The 14,496-nt window shown below is 41.0% G+C and overlaps 1 protein-coding gene and 1 pseudogene across 5 annotated transcripts in view; both read right to left on the bottom strand.

Moving 5' to 3' along the window:
• The window catches only part of map7d3 (MAP7 domain containing 3), a 29,585-nt gene extending 27,661 nt beyond the window's left edge, over nt 1-1,924 (bottom strand). For all 5 annotated transcript variants that reach the window (XM_073487567.1, XM_073487568.1, XM_073487570.1 and 2 more), the window contains exon 1: nt 1,856-1,924. In XM_073487567.1, coding sequence (XP_073343668.1) covers nt 1,856-1,901 — 46 coding nt within the window. In that variant the 5' untranslated portion in view covers nt 1,902-1,924. The remainder of the gene's footprint in view (nt 1-1,855) is intronic.
• Nucleotides 1,925-3,763: 1,839 nt separating this feature from the next.
• LOC141013037 (uncharacterized) lies at nt 3,764-7,396 on the bottom strand (annotated as a pseudogene).
• Between the last annotated feature and the right edge of the window lie 7,100 nt (nt 7,397-14,496).

Raw genomic sequence — 14,496 nt, 5'->3', positions numbered from 1 at the left:
CTGACCTTAGTTCATGCTTATACAAACTACCATGCTTTGCTATTCAAATCTTTGGCGTGTGTATGCGAGCGCATGCACACTGTAATACACACTATGATGGTAGAATAAAACAGGGATGGGGCATTTGTTCTAGAACAGCAAAACTAAGTAGACAGATCCAAGAAACTACTGAAATTGAGGCTGGTCCATTTCCTCTTCTGGTTAAATCCAACCAGCTTTGAAATATTTCTCATGCTTTTAATTCTGCAGCAGCGATTGCTGAGCCAGGATCAGGATAACCTTGCAGTGTGACTCGCAGTAGCGCGATCTCCCTTCATAATAGCAGGGTACATTTTCTCCTCGCTCACATTCTTGTGGAAATGCACATGAGCTAGATTCCTGGCGTTATTTTATTATTGTCAGTCCTCTGCTCTGACTGGAGGCAGAGCGACTCCACATCCTTTTTTATTCCTCACAAAGCCGGGATTCAAACACTTCACATCGCTCTGAACTTTGCGGATATTTTCATAAAACCACAAAAATGGGTGGATTTAAATTCCATATTGAAAATACTGAATGGAAACAGGAAGAAGATCAGTACTAAATCGGTCCAGTTGTTGCCAGGAGTAAAACATGCCTACACCCACACTGGGTATGCAGAAAACTCCCTCTTACCCTAAAACAGTAAAAAAAAAAATAAAAAAAAACTGTCAGGCCACCGGCGGCTCGAGTCATAACAAACTGTGCATTCATGCCCACAGATGCAGACACAGTAAACATCCACGTCCAAGTCTGGATGGGGCCAGCTGAGGCGTGGAGTGAGAAGCATTGATGGGAGATTTCAGCCTATTTGCAAAAAATGTACAAGGACTAACTTGTAACACAGACAGGCCTGCTGGTCCAACCAAAACTCTTCTATCACTTCATCAAGAAAAAACAACCACCACAGCTCTTATCAGAGCTCAGTGTCTGACAGCGTCTGACACCCCAGCTTTATCTGAAATTCAGGTCAGACATTGTTATAGTTACCCTCCCTGGAGAGGGGAGGGGGTTGTGCCATATGTCAACATATAAGCATAAATGTAGAGCAATGGATATAAGAGAGAAAAGCACTTTGTATGAGATAGTTTGGAGCAGGAAGCTAAAAACAAAACTGCTGATGTGCTATGAACCGGCTAGAAAAAACAAGCTGGTAACTTCTGTAGGAATCAACTCAGATCGCTTTTTTAACACAAAATGCACGAACAGAGAAGCAAAACTCTTCCTGAAAGGGACAGCAGATGATCACTTTTGACAATAATCCCCGTGTGATGAGCAGCGTTATCTAAGCTACTGACGGGTGCCAGTTACAATGCAGCTAGTTAGCTTGGTTTGCCGAGCAGTTGGAGTCGGTCCACCTGGTTTCATACATTCACACAACAGCAGCTCGTCGGAAAACGTGATTAAAATATAACAAAGCTAAAATAAAGCCAAGCTATGTGGGCTGGGCGCCAGACAAGTAGCTAAAGTCGCGATATGTCAACCGGCTCCGAGCTACAACAACTTAAGCTAACGTCTGCTACAAGTACTTTCTCTGAGTTAAGCTAGCTCGTTTAGCTTTTTCCCCTGAATGTATAAACACGTCGGCTGAATTCAACCCGACTTGTAAGCGTTTAATGCGGGAAGAAGTTGCTGATTTTTTTTTTCCGCATCCATTGTCAGCAGATAACCGGACAGCGAGCTAACGTTTACTAGCCAGAAAAGCTCTGCCGCGTTGCAACACGTTCAAAAAACCCGGCGAGCGGCGGCAGCTGCCAGCAAACACCACGAAGTGATTACCACACTGTGAGACACGAGCGGGGGGAAATACAAACACGGTTGCCAAGATTTTTCTTACCCATTTGGGCTCGCAAGCCTTTGAGAGTCGTAGCACCCTCCGCCATTTCTGTGAAGTTTTCCTTCTCTGTTTTTTTCTAAAGCTGGGGCGCGTAACACATCGCAGCCGGTAGGACTGGACACCACGGGGACGTGGACACCAAAGGCAGGGTGGCGACGGAAGAGGGCTCACTCTGACCCGTTTCGGAAAACTGACAGGAGCGTCGCAAAGCATTCAAAACGCTGCTGTGTGAATGGGAAAGTGTTTGAGATGTGGTCAGCTGAAGCAGATATCTTTTATTTCAAAGATATAACTATGTTTTGACGTTAAATCTGTCGGCACTAATTATTGTTAAAATCAAGGGAGGTGCAAAATTAGCTCTTTTTTTGTCCACTAGCTAAATGTAATACATTTAGCCTTGTCATCACCAGCCCCCCTGGTTGTCTTTGCTGCTGCTATAATAACTCTGCAGTCTGAAGGGTGGACCACAACCGATCAATATGTATATCTGCTGCACTCAGAATGGTTGTCCAGTGGTTTCTGAACATCTCCTATTACTGAAAAGTGCTGGACGATGCAGCAAACTGAATCAGAAAAGTGTTTGTTATACAAAGATGCTTGATTAAAAGACATATATCCATGGTCAGTCATAGTGATGAGGTACAAAGTCATATTTAAGAGATGAAAATTATAATTTTTTTCTTGAAAATGGGCTTCCATAGGGTTTTTGATTTGACATTTTTAAATCACATATCTTTTTAGTTTGTGCAGAACAAATGCAACACCGCCAAGAAGGCCTACATTTTATGAGCTCACTGCTTACATAAAAAAAAAAAAAACTTCAAACATGGCGGAACAAGAAAACTCCCAAGAAAACTGCATGGCGCAGGAGAGGCTGCATCATTCTGCAGATTTCTTCTGCCTGTGTGAGGATTTTAATCACAAACTAAAAAGTGTTTGCAAACCGCAAGCTGTACCTTTGTTGTGAGTTGTAGTGACTCAACTGTAAAATAGACGATCTCGGGGATACTAGCCAAATTGGCTATTGCACACAAGAGCGCCCCCTGGCGCGTGTGGCAGGTGGTGTATGCTATTACATGGAAAAGTTTATCCACAAGAGACACTGGCAACAATTAATAAATTGGTCTTGACACGTCCATGAAACAAGAATGTTCAGTTAAACAAATACAGTACTTTCATGATGTGAAATATTTGACATAAGCCTCCTCAGTTTCAGAGTTTCCAAAATAAACGCAAGATAGGTTTTAAATAACACGGTAAACCTGCTTTTCAGATGGCTTCGACAAAATAGTGATGGTGGGAAAAAAAAGTCAAATCTTACCAGTTTGAGCTTGCTGGAGAATCTGCAGAGCTAGAGATCGAGGAAAATTGTCAGTCGCCAAACTTCTCCCAATGAGAGAATAAAGTTTTTTCTCAGGGCTCAGTGTTCTCTATTTTGCTCTGAACACTGCATCCTCTGTCCTGGTTTGTCTCACATGCTTTAGCCAGAGGGCCTCTCATCTATTTTACATGGTAAACAGGAAGTAACACTGCATGTAGGGTTCAGTTTCAAATGGCCTCAATATTGTGTTATTTAACACTCAAAGCACAAATTAAAACGTCTCCTCGGTATTAATCATTCGTGTGCCATCAATTATAATAAGGAATATATTGAGATGGGACTTGATGAAGCAAATATCCAAACAAATAAAGCACAACAGTGGACAATTAGGTGAAAAAGTGTTCTTTACTCACAAGAAGTTCTTTCATTCGCTCAAAATCAATTAATCTCAGTGAGGAGATTGTCTTTGCGTCCGAAGAATAAGTTTGTGGAATGCAAATATCTATAACAGTGTCATCATGCAAAGTGGGTCAGAACTACTGTATAACAGCTGGAGTCATGGAAACACCTCCGTAGGGTCTAAGTGTTCACTTGATTGCCACAGCCCTGTGAATCCGAGCAACAACTTCAGGATAAGGTAAGAGCACAGCAGTCTGGGCCGGCTGGGGCAACGGTGTGTAGGTGAGGTCCTAGAAGCCTCGGAGATGAGTGATGACCTGAGGCAGGACACCCAGATGTTGCTCCAGTCTTGTTAAAACCAGGAGTCCAGGAGCAGCGACAAGTCCTGGACTGATAGTCGAGTATCTTGATACTCTGACCTGGACAGAGTCAGAACAGTACAAATACAAAATCCAGAGTCTGTTGGAGCTGTGGGCAAAAATTTCCAGGCGGCACGTCACATAAATAATCTTACACCAAGAAATATTGTACAAATTTTATTTGATTTTTAAATATATTTTTTTATTTCAAATGTTCAGATTTTTAGAATTTGTAAAAATATAAATATAATTAAAAACTAGAACAATAAAAAACGAGGTTAATAACTAAATACCTTGAACAATGTAATGCAAGTTAAATGTGAATTACAGGATGGGGCACCCTTTGGTTGCAAATCGTCCACTGGTTTATGTTTGTTCTCTAAATTAACGTTAGCCACTCATGCTCCCTGTTAGCGGTGCCGAGAGAAGCACTGAGACCAGGCACTAGAGAACGCGCATAAATTCACTTCCTTTGGACTGTTTTTGTTGGAAACCAGGAGGACAGAGAATCCTTCACAAACAAATCCACAGTCAAGCAGCTTTAAATAACTCAAACAAACCGTCCACAGGCTTGTGAGAGACTACAATCCGCTCACATAAGGTCAATAAAAAGTTATTAATGCATGTAAATTCCTGCAAATTGTTACATAGAGCCCCTTTAAATAGAATATGTTGGGGTTTGTGCGCACTTAAAGACATAACTGTAACTGTGGGCTGTTAATCATGTTTCAGATCCAGAAAAGATTGTGTAAATCTAAAAATATACAGCTGAAAATCAGTAGTTAACTGGTAGTTACAGCCCTGATTGGTACACAGAGTTTTGATCGATATCTTGGAGTCAGCTTGTCATTAAGTCGTGTCAGTTTTATCAAGAAGTTCACGATTTCTGGCCTACATACGTATTATAAAATTAAATCTATAAGAGTGAAGATTTGACCTATTTTTTTTAAAAAGAAAAAAAAAACTAAGGAAAACCATTGACAGTGAGTTCTGTGGATTATCTGAGATATTTAACTTGTTCTGGAAAGGATTATTTAAATGTCATTTTCCCATGCTTTTGTTCACCACAAATGAATTTCCATTCCTCCAGCTCGGGTGATGGCAGAAGTCTGCTGAAAATCTCAAAACCTCAGCAGAGAAAGCCCAAACTCTCTCCATGGCAAGAGGAGATTATTAGTAATTACATTTGTTTTTTTGTGTGTGATTTGGGTTTGTTGGTTTGTGTGCTGACAAACCGACCACATGAGCCCAGTCCAATGATGTTACTGGAATCACCGGAAAGCAGCATCTCCATTTTTTTTACTGACCTTGGCACTATAAAACACTCTACCTCCTCCACTGAATAGCTTTGCTGTTCCTCCTGCATGATGCTCTTCTCTTTCTGATTGGAGGGCTTTGTGCTGGTGGTGACATTAATCACAAGAGAAGGAGGAGGCACCTCATTCTCCTGACCTCTGGATAGAGAAGAAATTAATGTAAACAACTGCACAGGGATGGTAGAGGAAAAACTGAACGCGCAATCAAGCAGCTTGTACCTCAGGGGATCTTGACGTGGACCAAGTGTCTGTGAAGGGGCCTCTGATTGTTCGGCTGTTCTGGCAGTGGGGCTGGACAAAGGTGTGTGCTGAAGGTCGTCTACAGAAAACAGGGTACCTGCTCTGAGCATCGTATTTTTCTTTTTGAAAATAAAAGGCTGAGACGTCGAACATTTTCGCGTCTAACTCACTGAGTCTCTCAGCAGTCAGAGGGAACACCCAAAGCAGCAGAGCAATGAGGAAAATGGAGGAAGCTGCTGCTGAGCCAATCAGGACCGTTGAAAAGGATTTCTTCTTTTACTCTTTGATTAAACAGGAAGTCAGTAATTGAAGGAAAGAGTTGAAATGAAAAAGTAGCTGCTCACTCTTCTCTTGGGGCTCAGTGACAGCACTCTCTGTGTGGACAACAGTTATAACTTTTCCTTTAAACATCCCTGCAAAATCACCAGTCAATAAAACTATTTATACAAGCTTATTACCATTGTTCGCTCTATGGTTTATCTCTGGGTCTTGCCTACTTTAGAGCCTTGAGCTGTCAGAAGCAAACACTCTTTATTGACTGTGTCATGGCTGTAACAAGGCACACAGGGCCGCTCCAGCTCACCAGTCATGCTCCTGAGTTCATAATACCTGTGCACACAACCACACTCAACACAAACACAAAAGTTCTAGCACGTATCGGGTGATTCGTCTGACTGGTCCTGGGAGGCAGTGGCCACGCTGGGCCTCAGTGACAGGTGAGCATGCTGTCAGGTAGAGGAAAGAAAGTTAAAATGGTGCCATCACTGTAATGTGTCGTGTGTTATCCATGAGAACCAAGCCCTCAGGAACAGTGGCGTAGTGGCCAAACTGTGTAACTACAACATCATGTGATGCACTCGGGCACAAAAAGCCTTTTTTCCCATAAGCTTACATTGTAAAAGAAAGCTGCTGTAAAACTGTGGATACAATACCATTTGGTCCGATATTATGTGGAAAGTGTGGATGAGCCGTACAATTGAATAATTTTATCTCTGTTCAAGTTAGCCGGCTCAGAGGGTGGATGTCTCTAGTGTGCATGCTCCATGGGCCACACGGCACAGAAGACACAGGTAAATCTATACCTGGGAAGCTCAACACTGAGCAGCTTCCATAGGAATCAACAGGGCTCTGCCTCCAACACCGTATCCAGATTTCCCCTGGTTAGATCCATGAAGAGAACTAACTCCCTTTGTAAAGGCCTCAGTCTAAGGGAGAAAAAAACACAACTCTTTTCAGGTGATTATACACATTAACATGAATATTATATTCCATTTCTGCCAATAGATCTCCTAAATCCTATACAGGGGACCTTTAAAGTATAAAAGCAAAGATACATGTTGCACAAAATATGGGATTTTAAGCACTGCAGGTGAGAGGAAAATTTTGTCCCTTTAAACGTCAGTCTACCATGAGCAGAGCAGCACAGAGACAAGCCTCTATTGGTAAAGTGTCCATTGTATATATTTCTTATTGACATGATTTTAAAATTTGATAACACTTCCTGTGTCAAACTTCGGTCACATAATACAAAAAATGTACTTATAAACACAGCTGATACCAAACAAGGAGAGAAAAGCAAAACAAGCTTACTTCTCAAGTTTTAGTTGATCCATATACTGTCGTTCTTTAAGCCGTGTGTCTCTCACAGACTAATCACCAATTTGGAGCTGCCGTCAGTGTCATTTGTCTCCAGACAAGCTGGTAAAGAAGTGGTGGGAAAGGTCTTTGGGGATCCCCTCATCCTGCATCACTTGTGACGCAGGAGAGGATCCCAACCGGACTACTGACCGGTGGACCAATGAATTTGAGACTCTCAGGTCTCCCCCACCTGGGCCACCTCACGTCACACCGTGGCTTCTCACATTCCCTCCGGGGGAACCCGCTTGGTTTGGCTCCGGCTTCTCATGCAGGGAGCAGAGGAGGATGGGAGGGAATTAAAATGCATGAATGAGACCCTTGTTAAACAGCGTGTCTCCAACAAGGACACTCTGTGTGTGTGAGCTTGTCTGCAGGTTGGAATAACATCTTTAATACTACAACCAGTATTGTTTTGCCCTCTCAGGTTCTGACCCCACTGACGAGGGGCATGATGAAGGTGGCACACATGCTGTGAATCAAAAAACTGTTCCCATAATGAGTTGGATGAAATGACACAGTTGTAATATAGTGTTTGACCACCTTGTGGTAGTATGGAGCCATAAAGGACACCAAGATGTCTGGTGTGTGTGTGTGTGTGTGTGTGTGTGTGCGTGCGTGTGTGTGTGTGTGTATGTATGTATAGGTGTCAGTAGGTGTCATTAGGGTTAGCTTATAGACTGTGGAAGTCTATAAACTGTTAGCAGAAGTGCTTATAAATGTCAAACATAAATGCTTTTACAAACAGTTACATAGTCTGATTAATGCTGATAAGCATCATATAAGGACTTTTAAGGCCCTCGTTGTCTATTAACAAACAGTTATTACAAGCACATTAGTATAAAATGTTACCGGGACTTTTTCTTTTTACATACTTGCTTACTTTCAAGCAAGAAACACCTTGTTTTCCACTTGTTTCTGCCATTTTTTTCCACAGTTTACTGTAGACTTTGCTTACTTTTCCGGTCAGTACACGAGAACAAAACACACATGACGTCACACAGAGAAGCCAATTAGATTTGTTTGAGCAGTTATCACTCAGGGATAATTGTAAAGCAAAAAAGAAGCACAAGAATATGACTGAGTGTTTGCAGAAGATTTATGACGGCAGCAAACCAGATATACAGAAGAATCGCACACACACTCACACAAACCTGTTGCGTCGGTCGTAGCCATGAACGTATGTAACCAGCATTTTTAGAGGTGACTGCAACATATGCAGATGATGATTTATTGTTAGGTACAGTACTGATCACAGTAGTGATACATCTGTCTCATCTATTTCTACACAAACAAGGGTGTGTGTCCAATCAGACTATTTCCCAACATCCTGATGTCTTTCTTTAAACTTTTAGAGATAATTGTTCCCATTAAAAGTCTCACTGAGCCTCTTAAACTCTAACACTAAAACCAGGTGCTTCGTGCTGATTTAAATGTCAGAATTAAATGTCAGAATTTTGAGACTGAATTTGCAGAAGTTTCTTGAAGGTTTCAACGTTATCGTGCTTGTTAGGTATGTTTATTGCCAGTGATTAATGAGTAACTCGGGGGACTAAAGGCAGAGGGCGTGGAGGTTCTTCTTACAGAGAAATAAAGTGAAGCTCGGCAGCAGACTCTCAGCTCAGACATCTTCATGTGAAGAGATATCGATCGCTTCATTTCTCACAGCTTTAAGTTCAGATTTGACCGTCTCAAGGACATGACCAGGGTAAGTTGGAGTTATTTATTCAGCCATAAATGAATCATAAAGTTAATTATTACTGTGTTTCAAGGGTGAATGCAATTTAAAAGATTTCTTTTTCTTTGTGTCACCTTTCAGCTGATGAAAACTTGACTGGAATCCAAAGTTCTGCGTTTTTTGTTTGCTGTCATGAACTCCGTCAGAAGCCTGTATTCTCTAATCATCCGTCTGTGTATACTGCTGTCAGTGTGTCTCCTGGGTTCAAGTAAGATTCAGACTAATTAAATAATTATTGACATAGTATATATGGTATGGTGCCAGCACTTTTAATGTCTTAAAATCCAGTGTTCAGTGTTCATTGAACTGAAAGAAACTGAAAAACAATTGTTTGATGACATGTACTACTTTCAACATCTTGATGGTATTGGAGCTTGAATCTTCTTCTACCTGTGTGTTGTTTTCAGGTGCCTCTGCCAGCTCCAGCCTGTGGGGTAAGAAGATACATATCAGAGAAAGTACGTGTGCGTGGCAGCTACAACCAGGGACTGTAGTACCAGCCCTTGAGGAGCTGAGTGTATGTGTGCGTTTACGCTTCGATTTAGGATCAGATTGGACAGGTTTTGCCTACAAAGCCCCAGGGAGAAGAGTAAAAGAGCTGGGACTTCAGGGCACATCTGAACATCTGGATGTATGGCTATTTGAAAAACACCATCGCTTGGAAAAACTGAACTCGAGTCAGTGGTACTCCGTCTGTCTCACCTGGTCTGGTCAAGCTCAAAGGCTGCGGGTCTACATAAATGGAGCCCTTCAATATAATGCCACTGTGGATCGCCAGCAGCTCGCCCCAAATGGCACTCTCACTCTGGGGGTGTCTCATTTTGTAGTCCCAGATGGTACAGTGAAGCCAGAGACTGGGACTAATCTGGTCGGTTATATCGGTCGGTTCAGGATGTGGAGCAGAGAGTGGAGCGCCGAGGAGCTGAGCGGGCAGAGCTGTGCAGATGGAGACGTGTTGAGCTGGGACATGAAGCAGTGGAAACACGACTGCCGCCCTCCTCAGCCTGACAACACCCTATACTGTGGTAAATACAGTATAACCTTTTTCTACTGCATTTCACTGAACTGAAAAAGATTATTACTCACAAGGATTCCTCGCCTGTTCACATAAAAAGCAATCAACTGTAGGTGAGAGTTGAATGAGTGGGCTGTTCAGTAACTACAGTTTAAGGTCAAAGAAAAGGCAAAACATATTCCTTAGTTCACTCAGCGGGTCATAAACCTGTTCACAGGTCTAATGTATTCCTCTGGAAATATTTTAAAGCAGTCTTTGCTTTTGTTTTATGTTTTTTTTTAGCATGGTCACTCTACAAAATCACAATGTGGACAGTCATACATCACACTACAAGGCCCGACAATTGTTCAGTGTCACTGGAGGAAGTCACAACAAACTGGGTATGAAGAATATATGTACAGTGGAATTCAGCAATGAAAGAGTCAATTTTTGCCTGTCAAAATAACCTGTGTTTACCTTTCGCTGCCATCTCTTATCAGTTGGAGAGTGTTTTCCCTCGCAGCATTGCTGTCCATCACATCGTTGTCTTGTCACCAAGGTAATGCAACTTCTGTTTAGTAAAACAATCCTCTCAGGAAGTGGTAGTCAAATCCTTGACATAAAGGATCATTTTTATGTGGACAAATAATTTTTTTAAAAGCTCTGTTAGATAACATTACTGCAATATGAAAAAAAAGTACTCACTAAGTGGAAGAAACAGCATTATGAGGAAAACTTGCTTAAAGGTGCTATTCATATAGGAAAAGTAGATTTTTTTGAGTTTGAGGGTTGGGAATGAGACACAAAAAGCAACTTTTCTTACAAATAGGAAATTTAAAGTATCTAAAATAAAAGTACTCAATGCAAAAAAAAAATTATAATATCATATTATAATAAATTAGACTATACGAATATACGTAAGATTTTTTTCTTGTTGTAGGAGATCAAGGTTGAACAGATTTGAACTACTGTATATACTGTTGCATAATTTTATCTACAGCAGTGCGTTATATTTGGGAAACTTCACTTTTTTTTCTCTGTAAAATCTTAATTTCTAAAGTTTTTCGTAGCCAAAGCTGTCAAATAAATGTGTAAAAAGTACAATATAAATTTTTTGAAATGTTGTCTAGTGAACATGTAAAGTATGAGGAGCTCAAATTAGTTCTCACGCACCGAACAATATACTTCGTCCACCACTTCCAGCTGGTTTCTCATTATGATAGAATAGCTGTGTGTGTATGACTGACAGGTGATTGGTGAATTATCAGTCTAAACATATACTGCGACCATATTCCTGGGCAACGTCTCCGTCAGTAATTTCTGTTATCTGTGTCTCCTTATAGCCCTGACTGCCGTGGGGTTAATAATTCTGCTGCTCTGCATGTGCAACAACCTCAGGTACACGACTGTTACCCCTCAGTCTGATTTTCCACAGAAGGAAGCAGCAATATCCTCAAAGACCAGCTAATTACAGAACAGATGAAAGTCTTTCTTTAGGTAGTAAGTGAAGTCATATAACCTTTAGATAAAGATTTGAAAAACTTCTATTTTCAGAGATCGCAGGCATTATCAAACTCCCCCTGTGACAAATGGTAAGATGAATTCAAGAGCTTTACAAAAAACTTTGATGATTAAAATAATTCTGGTAGGCTAACCCGATTGGCACAAGATACATTTACATGTAGGTTTGACCCACTGCATTGTGATTAATCCCCAGTTTCTGGTCTGACGTCTATGTGAAAGTGGATCCTGGTGATAATGTTGAAGTGGTTCAAGCGAACATCACTGAGTTACTGAATCAGTCCTTCTCTTACAACTTCCTCAACCTGACAACTGACCCTGATAGCATCAGCGTACTACCTGTAGGTACGTATTCTCTGTGCAGCTCACGTCAGTCCTCTCACATACGCCTGTAAAATGCACTCACTGTTGTGTTTTAGTGGATACCTGCACCAGTCAAAGATTAACCAAACATAGATTTTTATGACCATTTTTATTGCCAAGAAAAAAGGATGTATGTCTGTGTCCCATGAAGTTGACCTTTTTTTTTTATCAGAGGTGTATTTGCGCACATAATTGTATTTGTTTAGTTCTTGTATTTTATAGACACACAGCAGACTCTGGGTACAACTGGAATTAAATGTATGCTGCATAGATACGCTTATGAAAACAGGAAAAAAGATACCGTACACCTGCAGAGATACGTAGAGCGAGAGAACAAATAAGACATGATGCTATTTCTAACTCAGAATTTTCTTTGCATATTCTTTTGTAGCTAATGATTTACTTTGTTTATTTCAGAGTCACTCCCTGTAATGACAGAACCAGCACCAACTATCAGCACTGGTGTAACTACATCAGGTGAGCATGCAAGAAAGAATAAAACGATGTTCGTGGTGTATCTGTAATTACAGTAGTTGTAATTCAATTTTCATAATCAGGTGAAGACGATCTCTTTGAGTCGTTGTACTTTCTTGTAAACCGTGTTTTTCTGATTCACAGAAGCAGGTCCAACTCCTAACATATCAACGACAGGCGAGCCTTTGGATATCAACAAGACTGCCTGTCAGTTCACTAAACAACTCAGATGAGTCATTGTGTTTGTGCATCCTCTTCATTCTTCTTCTTACGTCCTCCAAAATCAAATATTTTTCACTAAAGGCAGCATTAAAACCCACAAACAATACAGGCTTAATTTGCAGGATTTGTCGGTTGCTATTGCAGAGACAGGGAGAGTAGCAGAGGTAACTCTTTAGGAAGCAGCGTTTACCGAGAACAAAGCAGTGGATCAAATAAAAATCATATTTTTTGATTGTATCACTGCAGTTATTTTCTGAAGCACAAGAAATCACACCATCACCACCTCTGCAAACCTCCGCACAACCCTCCAGATTTTGTGTGAATACAGCCAAAGTGCAATCTTCATTCTGCCTGCTGTTTGTACTCTGCTCTGCCTGTGTGTGTGTGTGTGTAGCTCAGCCCCACCCTCAGTCAAACAGACACACAGGCCTGCCACTCTTTATGTCAGAGGAGGACGGAGATGCAGACAGCGACTTAACCTGGTCGCTATATTTCCATAAAGGCCCCACCTCACGCTTTTATTGGTTGGGGTGTACACACCACTACCTAAAGTTTGACAGAGCACACTGAAATAAGAAACAAGAAAATAAGAAAATGCAGGCAGAGTCTCTGCAAATACTGACACCACCACTCACTTCTAGTCGGTCATAAGTGTTGATTGAGAGGGATTCCTTTCTTATGAGTCTATAATTAGTTTTTAGTTTCGGAAAATGTTGCTTATTATGCCTTCAGCAATGCATACTATATTGTTGTTTTTCGAAATTATTGCACATGACAAAAAGTCTGTGTCATATCTGAGTCAATGATGGATCTGTAAAATAAACCAGCATCTCTCCGTCAACAGTAAACCTACCTGGAATTTACCGTCTGTGTTGCCCTTTGTTGCATATTGCCTGCATGTTCACATAAAAACTAATTTTTCATAAATGTACAAGGATAATTATAGCGCTCCACTGTCTCTTGCCCTTTAACAAAAGTCTGTAAGGATAATCATTTATAAGTTTGGTTTTAGAACTGTTCAGTTTTAGAAAGTGATCATCGCAGCACTGTGCGAGAGACATCGCCCACAGGCACCTGCGGTGACTCATTTCCATTTCTGTTAATTTCTGTGACTGTCCTCCGCGTGACTTTTACAGTCATTGGTGTACAGAATGAACAGTATTAAGGACAGGACATTACCATGGAGGGAGGCTGGAGGAGGCTTTTTTTTTGTTCCTCTGTTCCTAAACTCTTCAACAATTTGGTTCTGAATAGTGACAAGACACAATTGTTAACACGCACCGCTATACTATCTGTGTTTTCATTCCTGCAGATGGGCCTGATACATTTTTCCGAGTAAATATGAACTTGAGTATGAGTGGCAGTCCAACAAAACCGAAGGATATTATTGAGAACTGGGTAAGAGACACAAATGACTGCACTTTAAAGGTGTCTTGACTAAAATGATGTGAACAGTGAGTTATTGGAATAAAAAGTCTTGAACACAAGGTTAATAAGGTACCACCATTTCCACAAGGTTTGAAGCTTTGAAAAAAAATATTGATTTTCATCATGTCAAGCTTACATTCAAGTCTTTTTCTGCAAATACATCGAGAGATTAGAGCGCTGCAGCAAACTACTCGAGCAGCTTCAAGAGACTGATTGCTAAGTTTCTTCCTGCAAAACATGTTTTGCTCACACAACTTTTTCTGTGAAAGGAACAAAGTCACGCACTCACTCCAATCACTTGAAATCTGTTGCAAACTTCACCACTTTTAAAGCGACAAAATATAAGACAGTTGATTGTTGAGTCTCGTCCCCAGGCTGTCAAGTACTGGTGATTTGGGTTGGCGCCAACTCAAAGCGTCAGTATTTGAAGATCTGGAAATCTGCACTAATCATGTCCTGTTTTCAAATGTAATGTTTTTTAAATGTGTGCTTTATTGTAGCTTGCTGAACTCAGTTTTACCTTCCTTTTATCTCACTGGCTTAATCTCTTATTTTCATAATAGCCCTTCCATGGATCAGTGTTGCAAATTAGCATCTGCTATAAACTCAAAGACACTTGCATCAGACAGCT

The sequence above is a fragment of the Pagrus major genome, chromosome 18 (genome assembly GCF_040436345.1).
Source record: "Pagrus major chromosome 18, Pma_NU_1.0".
In the NCBI taxonomy this organism is placed as follows: Eukaryota; Metazoa; Chordata; class Actinopteri; order Spariformes; family Sparidae; genus Pagrus; species Pagrus major.
The sequence above is the reverse complement of the archived record's forward strand: the minus strand, read 5'-3'. Positions and strand labels throughout refer to the sequence as shown.